Source organism: Colletotrichum scovillei (assembly GCF_011075155.1).
Source record: "Colletotrichum scovillei strain TJNH1 chromosome Unknown Contig00010, whole genome shotgun sequence".
Taxonomy (NCBI): domain Eukaryota; kingdom Fungi; phylum Ascomycota; class Sordariomycetes; order Glomerellales; family Glomerellaceae; genus Colletotrichum; species Colletotrichum scovillei.
In genome coordinates, this window is record NW_023336268.1 from 4,595,634 (window position 1) to 4,603,581 (window position 7,948).

General features: G+C 54.9%; 2 protein-coding genes across 2 annotated transcripts; one reads left to right on the plus strand and one right to left on the minus strand.

The window, feature by feature from the left end:
• Positions 1-1,165: 1,165 nt before the first annotated feature.
• HER10_EVM0001040 (uncharacterized protein) lies at positions 1,166-3,338 on the minus strand. Its single transcript, XM_035470802.1, has 3 exons — positions 2,254-3,338; positions 1,923-2,166; positions 1,166-1,842 (listed from the first exon to the last, which is right to left on the minus strand). Exons 1-3 carry the CDS (start codon positions 2,622-2,624, stop codon positions 1,801-1,803), a joined length of 657 nt encoding a protein of 218 aa, XP_035327565.1. The 5' UTR covers positions 2,625-3,338; the 3' UTR covers positions 1,166-1,800.
• Positions 3,339-5,365: 2,027 nt separating this feature from the next.
• On the plus strand, positions 5,366-7,948 carry HER10_EVM0012219 (uncharacterized protein). Its single transcript, XM_035481617.1, has 2 exons — positions 5,366-5,982; positions 6,110-7,948. The coding sequence occupies exons 1-2, from the start codon at positions 5,773-5,775 to the stop codon at positions 7,439-7,441; spliced, it is 1,542 nt and encodes a 513-aa protein (XP_035328588.1). The 5' UTR covers positions 5,366-5,772; the 3' UTR covers positions 7,442-7,948.

Consider the following 7,948-nt stretch of genomic DNA (forward strand, 5'->3'; position numbering starts at 1 on the left):
GAGCAGGAAGGAGTTGAATTTTAGGTTGAGAACATCCATCGGAGAACATCCATCGTGGCACAAGAGCCCCCGTCTCCCAGCTAAAGTCAAGGCATCGATGCGTGTCCGGTGCGGCTGAAGCATCCGATGTCTTGATGATGAGCTAGAACTCAGCGTGCGATGGCTCCCGCAAGCCTCAGACCGAATTGGTACAATTGTTGTTCCTCTCGGAAATCTACGTCTGCAAAGTACCCAACCCACGCATAGCGGACGGTTTACCCTTGAGACACCAAATCCATGGACCAATGTGGCACTCAGACTCGTCCGGTCACAAGTGGCATGTCTCAACATGTTGCGATTCAGAAGTTCGCCCCATCATATCCGTCTGCGTACGCATCTGCCCGTTTACCACCGGGGCCGTCTTGTCGGCCGACGGGGTCCTGTTCTGCTCCAATGCGGGAAACAACTTTGAAACAAGCCCTGCGAGACAGTCGAGATGGGCATACTTTTTCTTGCATAGCACAGGATGAAGCTTGCAGGACAGCGTGCGTGGCCTCAAGAAAGCAAGAACGGTTGATGGGGTGTTAGGGGACCATTATGCCGGACTTGATTCCTGCAGCGACTTGCCGTTCATGTTCCTCGAGGCTTCTCGAAGCATACGGTCGCGAATGACAGAGACGAGGCAATATGCGATCCGCGCAGCCAGCGCAATTCTCGACGACGAAGACCTCACGGCCTACTTGCACCCTTCCTTTGCCAACACGACCTGCTTCTGGCCAATTGTTCCAGTCACGTATGAAACGACTTGCCTCAGATGTTGAAAGCCAAAGAACAAAAATAACTCACCGCCCAAAGTCTTCCATCCCCGATGACCCCGACAGCCGGACGGATCAACCAACCAGTCACCTTGCGGGACTGACATGTCGCATCATCGGATCCGAGGTGAGACCTACGGCTGCCCTGTGCATTGCTTCCCCAGCCAACGCGTCACTTGTGCTTCGGCCGGGCGGGCTTCGCTGGCCGTCCGGGCTTATGCCGAGTCGGAATTTCCTTGGCAGCCGGCGCGGGTGACGACAGCATCCCGTTCAACAGCCGTTCCCTCGACTTTCCCCGGGCAGACCCACCCCCAGAGCATTTCACACGTCCCGACGTCAAACACGGCTCACTTGTCTTTTGAACGAAATATGTTTCGACCTGTATAATATTGATTATTGAGCTGACGACGCCAATCGTCTGCGATGACGTCGTGGTTCTCGGCGGGCTATGAAGGTGTGAGGCGAGCCTTTCCTCGGCCTTGTGGTCTTTTATCGGACCCCGTCTGTGATGTTCACTCCTCTTTGCAATCCCATCGGCAGCCCTTTGGAGGCGCAGCGCGCTATTACGCTGCGCTGTCAGCAACAGAGCCACCCCAGGCCCAACTTTGACATGTTCAACGGTGCCCGCGGGTGCGTGTCACCGTAATATACCCTTTGAGCTTAGATGCCGTCCTTCCGTAGCCCCACCCTCGCAGGCATGCTCGCGGCTTTCGAGAAAAGTCCTCATCCGTAGACTCCGAGTTCAGCCTTGAGAAGGATACTAGGGCATCGCAACGCCTAGTAGACTGATTCCCCCGCAGATGCTCGTGTTCAGAATTCTCGCTGGGCCATCTTGTTTCTGCGGCATCCCCAGCTGAAGTGCCGAGCCACGAAGCTGGGTCAGAGGCTCTCGCAGAGCAGTGGGGTACACGATCTATTGATACCGAAGCATCTTCTGCTAGACACTTCGTGCAGCAGCCGAAAGATCGAGCTCGTCCAACGGGGAAGTACGTTCCATCTGCCGCTTTCATACAACCTTTTCGAAGAGCTCCTGGATGGGTTTCGCAGCCTACACCAGCGGAGGTTAGGCAATTGATGCGCAGGACAAGTTTTGCGCAAAACAGGAAGAATCGCGTTTTTAGAACTCACATCAATGAACTTCTCCAAATCTTTATCGAGGTTGGCCAGATCGTCCTTGCGCTTCTTGTTCTCGGCAATGAGCTTCTGCTTCCTGCCCACCAACTCGAGCCTCTGCTGCTCGAGAGCTTCACGTCCCACTCGCTCGTGGCCGATGCGTGCAATCATCAAGGCGTCCTCGTCGGCGTCGGCGTGCTCTGGTTGCTCGGCGAGGAATTCTTCGACGGGGATGAGAGGTAGCTTCTGGTAGGTGTGGCTGGAAAGTCACAAGATGTTAGCTATACATGAACGCTTGCCGGCGGCCGTATAGAAAGAGAAGATGAAAAGGCCTCCCCCGACTTACTCGTAAGATTCGCAGGCCTCAATCTCGCCCTCGAGATGGCGCTGCTCGTAGTAGAGGTTCTGCAGCTGGAGGTGCAGGCGGTCGACCTCGTGGCGCGCCTCGGCGGTCTGGGCTTTTGTGTCCCTGGCGTCGAAGTTGGCAGAGCGGTGCAGGCCGCGGAGGTGCGAGATGTTTGTGAGGAGGAGTTTCTGTTCCTTTGACAGGGCGGCTTGGAGCTCTGGTGATGAAGAAGCTGATCCTGACTCTTCGGCCGCCGCGCGGGTGATTTCGGTGAGGAGGTGGAGGAGCTTGGCGGCTTGGTCTTGGGCGTAGCCTGAGGTCTGGAGGACCGCGCCGAGTTTCTTGTCTGATACGAGCTCGTTGACTACCATTGTTGCGGTTTCTTGTGTTTTTGTTCGTGGGGGCTGTGAAGAAGTTGACGATGAGGATTGGCAGGGTATGGTCACAGCTGTGTCGGTCTCGATTTGAATTTCGTTGATGGATTCGCTGGAGCTGATTTGTTTGATCGCCGTTTTCCGAAGAAAGAATTGTTCGTGAAAGCCTCGGGGCGAAGTTGGGATCGCGACGTCTCTCTTGTCGCGTGCGTGCGCAAGGCTGAAGGAGGGCGAGGTAAGGTGGTCCGGCGCGATCTGACGAATGGGGTGGATTGGGCGGTTTTGCACTTTTTGCGCAAACAGACGGGTGCGGTGGAAAGTCTGGGTACGACGCCTCAGCCGTGGCGTGGTGGTTGGATCTAGTCTGCTTCCGATGCTTTTGTTAATATTCCCATAGCTCACCACCACCGTACCGTGGCGGACGTTGGAAAATCAGTGCAGCCGCACCGCAGGGACCGTGCTTTCGGTAGCAGTTCCCAGCTCCCGTGGTCCCGTCTCACCACCACCTCCAAGATTCTAAGAACCTGGACAGGAACACAATCTGCACTACAATCTACAGACCGCCATGAGCGGCGTTCTGCTTGGTTCTCGCGACTGTGGACCAATTCATGCTCCGGCGGATCTCATGGTTAGGAAGACACGACTTGGCCGTAGGTGAGATAAGGTAGGGAATGCACCGCACTGGTGAAGCACATGCTGGGCCGCAGCAAGTGATACCATAATACAGAGCTTACAGGGTAGAACATTACCGTACATACATCTTCAGGCACGCCATGGGGAAACTAGTCGGAAGCCTTATCGGATAGTGCCTTTGGAACTAAGCAGCTAAGGTACCTTGAGGATAGTCATGGACAACAACGAGAGTCTAAGACATTGGATGTGGTCTTGGGGTTGTCCATCACAAGGCACGCTAGGGCGGGAATTTCCCCAATGTCGAGCGTCATCTCCCAAGCCTTTGGTTTGCCGTGCTGTCCGGCAGACTAAGGTACGCATCATAAGCGGGAAGATCCGAATGGGAGTGGTAAGAGAGACAAGTGGTTCCAGCGATTGTGAAGCTATTGCCTGAGATGGAGCTCGGGGCTCCGTCATTGTTGATTCCTGCCATATTGGAAACACCCGACACCTGACGGGATTTCCTCGAACCTCAACCCTGCTCCTTTAAAGAGGAGTCTCGGAGCTCTTTCATGCACATGCTAGTGTAAGGTAAACAGCGTACGGAGTACGGACCATGCCTTGGCCCCTCCGTCTCACAAGGCATTGACAGCCGTTGGGGTCGTCATCCCAAGGCTTGGTTTTCTTACACACGTACGGAGAACGCATGGCAACGGCACGGCAAGGCAAAGTCGGCAACGGGCTGCATATTGGCATTCACGCATTTCTGAAGATCTTACACTAGTCCGTCACTCTGCACCAACTTTTGTGTGTTTCGTTGCTGCAGGTGCAACAGGTGCAACAGGTGAGCAGTAAGCACTCTCACTGGTGGACGAAAGACAGAAAGAAGAAGGGGGAAAAAAAAAAAGAAGAAAAAAAAGATAGTGGCCCCTTGTGGGAACGGGTGCGAGGAAGGGATGACGACGATTGGTGGCGCGCATCAGAGGCCCGCCACGCCACGGCACGCGCGCCTTGGGCTGGGGCCGAAGTTTACCGGGCCATGCAGGCGCTGGACCCGCTCGGGGCCAGCAAAGCGAACCGAACAACAGCCTTGAGATTCACGGTTCATGCGGGATTCCCTCTCAAGACATTCGGTTGCTTCCCTTGATTGTGTATTTGGATGAGTTTACTCTTCTCTTCTGTCCTGCTTTGTCCTGAGGGAGCTCCATTTGGTCTCTGGTTGGTTGGACTCCGATTCGTAAACAGGTGCCTCTCTGTTCAGTCCCTTTTGTGTGTTGTTCCGATGGCGGATGTCATGTCCCTTTAGAGCTGCAGAAAAACCCACATTGCCCCGAGATGAGAAGAGCCAACAACCCCGGCCTCTGCAAGGTACCTTACGAATACTATCCGTAAACCACTTTGCGCGGCTTGGCTTGAGCGCTTCCGCAACTCATTCGCAATTCCCTATTGTAATAGTTTCCCTCTTTCTTTTGTTACTTTTGCTCGTTCTCTGTTTCTCTTCCCCTTTATCTCTCGGATCGCTCTCGGTAATTGAGTACGGAAATACTTTGCGTCTTGCTGACACAAAGCACCACTTCAAATCTTGGGAATTCGCCTCCCGCTCTGTTCTGTCTTGTCTCTCAGTCTCTTTCTCAACTGCCAAAGCTCCCGTCTCGTACCTATCTCTTGGCTCCATTAATTGAGTCTGCTTACTATTCCTCGTTTTTTTTTTTTTTTTTGCAAAAACAAAACGCACGTGCAAAAAGGATCCGATCCGAGGAGCTTTCGTTTTTGTGTTTTCTCGCAAGACAGGCACCTAAAAGTATCTCCGTACTCCATTTCGCCATCCGATCCCATCCTTCCAAAGGTCCCCCTTGACCTTCCCCCCGAGAAAGGCACCAGGGTCCAGCTGTTCTGTCGATCTGCGGCCTGCTCCTCTCCGTACTTACGCCCCGGCCAATCCGATTCCCGCATTGTTGAGATCCGCCCGCCGCTCAACTACCTCAACAGACTTAGAACGCTTTTTTATTTCCTGGAGAAAGCAGCTGCTTCTTTCGGTCCCTTCTTTTTCGGTCTCTGTCCTGTCTGAGTTTCACTGACCTGCATTCCTGTTCCCGTTCCCCTCCTCCTCCTGCTCATCCCTCCCACGCTCCCTCCACCCTTCCACCGCCCGCCCTTTACGCCAAGGCCCCTCCCCTCCCGTTGGGTGTATAAGCCAATAATTGCCATCGCCTCCCGCTCGTGGGCTTATCCGTAAACATCGACTCGTCCCGCAAATCTACAAACCACAACACAACCGCACTCCTTATCACCAAAACACCGCATATCTTCAGTGTAACACAACCAAAACCACAACTGCGGGACCACACTTGCACGTGTAAATCCAAACGAAGGCGAGACCGACATAGTTCAACAATCCGGAATCCCACCAACCTTTTACCTGGCTGCGGTCTCTACCGCCGAGCCCCCTACTCCGAACCTTGTTTTCGCTTGAAGCATACCCGAGGTGCTTCTGTTAATACCTACATATTTCTGACTTCCTGTTGGTTGAGTTATGGAACCCATTGCCAACATGGCTTCCCTCAAGTCACCTTGCAGCGGCGCCGCCATTCAGGACGACGACGACTTCACCACTGCCACCGCCTCGGGAGCTCAGACTGAGGGCTCCGAAGTTGCTCGGAAAAGACGACACTCCCACTTTATTCCTAGACGCAAGTCCATTGTCAACCAGATCATGGACGGCGAGGAGCACTTGTTACTAAAGGTATGCTGACTTGCAATTACAAACCTCGGCTGCCGTTCAGGGTTGCATTTCTCTTCTTACAGAGACACTGTGACAAGAACTTGTCCGAACACGAGGGGAGAGACATGCTGACAGTACTCCTCCACAGGTCGATCTCTTCCTGACCGAATTAGAACGCCGCCTCGAATTCCTCGAAAACTACGGCGAGCTCACTTTCGACTCGAGCATATCCCGCGCCTTCTCCACCCTCCAGACCGTCCGCGCTCGCTGCTCTTCTGCCTCGGAGGAGGTCCTCGGCGCCGGACGCAGGCGCCTGCACATCATGGTGGAGACACTCGAAGCCCGGTACCAGGGCGCCCTGGCCTCGGCCGAATCCCTCAACGAGAAGGCCCGCGTTGGTATCGAGCTCCTGGACGACATGCTCACCGAGTTTGAGAACAAGGCGCACAAGTTGCGGGAGCAAGGCCTCGCCAATGCCGCCGACACGGCAAGCGCATTCATGAACGAGGGCCGAAGAGTTGTGGACGAGAGTATCGGGCTCGCGCGAGAGGTCGTCGACGAGGGTATCGAGAGAGCCATGCGCGCCGCTGAGAATTTGGAGGAAAAGATTGCCCACGCCGTCGCGCGGGCCAGGGAGACGAAACTCATCACCTACGACGACCTCCCCATGCCGTGGCGCATCAACCCTCACATCCGCGATGGATATCGTTTTACCGAGTCCAAGCTCGAGTGCATCTGGTCGGCCTTCCGCCCCTCGAACGAGCTGGTCAACATTTGGTCTCACGCCATTGGCCTCTTCATTGTTCTCGCCGTCGCCCTCTATTTTTACCCCCGCAACATCAACTTCCAGTTCAGCACCAAGACGGATATTTTCGTTGCCGCCGTCTTCTTCTTCACGGCGTGTCTGACGCTGGTATGCTCAACAATCTGGCACACCATGAACGCCGTGGCCGACGTAGACGCAATCAGCATCTTTGCGTGTGTCGACTACACGGGCATCTCGCTGCTGATTGCAGCGTCCATCGTCACGACCGAGTACACGGCCTTCTACTGCGATCCCGTCAGCCGCTGGTTGTACATGGGTACGACGGCAGTCCTCGGCATCGGCGGCGTCATCCTCCCATGGCACCCGACCTTTAACGGAGCTGAGATGGCATGGGCCCGCGTCGCCTTCTTCTGTGGTCTTGGCGCAACGGGGTTCCTGCCGATCCTGCAGCTCTACTTCTCCCACGGGCCCGACTTTGTCTGGGAATTCTACACGCCGATTGCCAAGAGTATCTTTGTATACCTGCTCGGCGCTTTTGTCTACGCCAGCAAGATTCCCGAGCGTTGGTGCCCGGGCATGTTTGACTACATTGGCGGAAGCCACAACTTGTGGCATCTGGCGGTTCTCGGTGGTATCTTGTTCCACTACACGGCGATGCAGTCCTTCTTTGCCAATGCCTTCCGGCAGGCGCAGGGAGAGTGTTCCGTCTTTTGAGGTTGAGGCGTGAATGTACGCCGCGTTTTGGCTCGGGCTTGCTTCGATATGCCAGTCGTATTCTGCTGTGATGCGACTACGGAGAACTTGCTTTGCCCGCGGTCATACATATCCTCCTTTCCGGGAACATCTCGCACTGGTGCCTGTTGTCCAAAAGGGCTGTATCTCCCAGCCTTGCCCTGGACAGCAGTAGGCGCCATCTGGCATCAGTCGACCCGACGCCTCCTCGGCTCCAGACCCATCATGTTGGGTTATGTTGGGCCGAGCATCAATGTCCACACTGGCAATCTTATATCGCTTTAGAAAGCTTAGGACATCATCCCATGGTCATCTTTCCCGGGGGATAAAGGCGGACAAGCTGTCAGGATATTGACGTTCGTCAGCCCTAGAAACTTTTCACGCCTCGCAGAGCCGGACAGGGACGCTGTTATTTTCAACAAAGTCACACGTTCTCCCGCTCAGTAGTCACGGGCTGGCCACGCCCAGGGAAAGGAGCGCCCCCATTAC

Excerpts from the sequence above, each read along its gene's own strand:
- HER10_EVM0012219 (XM_035481617.1), top strand. The coding sequence starts at position 5,773 with ATGGAACCCATTGCCAACATGGCTTCCCTCAAGTCACCTTGCAGCGGC. Across the intron at positions 5,983-6,109 it reads AGGAGCACTTGTTACTAAAG|GTCGATCTCTTCCTGACCGA; the intron begins GTATGCTGACTT and ends ACTCCTCCACAG.
- HER10_EVM0001040 (XM_035470802.1), bottom strand. The coding sequence starts at position 2,624 with ATGGTAGTCAACGAGCTCGTATCAGACAAGAAACTCGGCGCGGTCCTC. Across the intron at positions 2,167-2,253 it reads GAGGCCTGCGAATCTTACGA|CCACACCTACCAGAAGCTAC; the intron begins GTAAGTCGGGGG and ends GTGACTTTCCAG. Across the intron at positions 1,843-1,922 it reads ATTTGGAGAAGTTCATTGAT|GCTGCGAAACCCATCCAGGA; the intron begins GTGAGTTCTAAA and ends CCGCTGGTGTAG.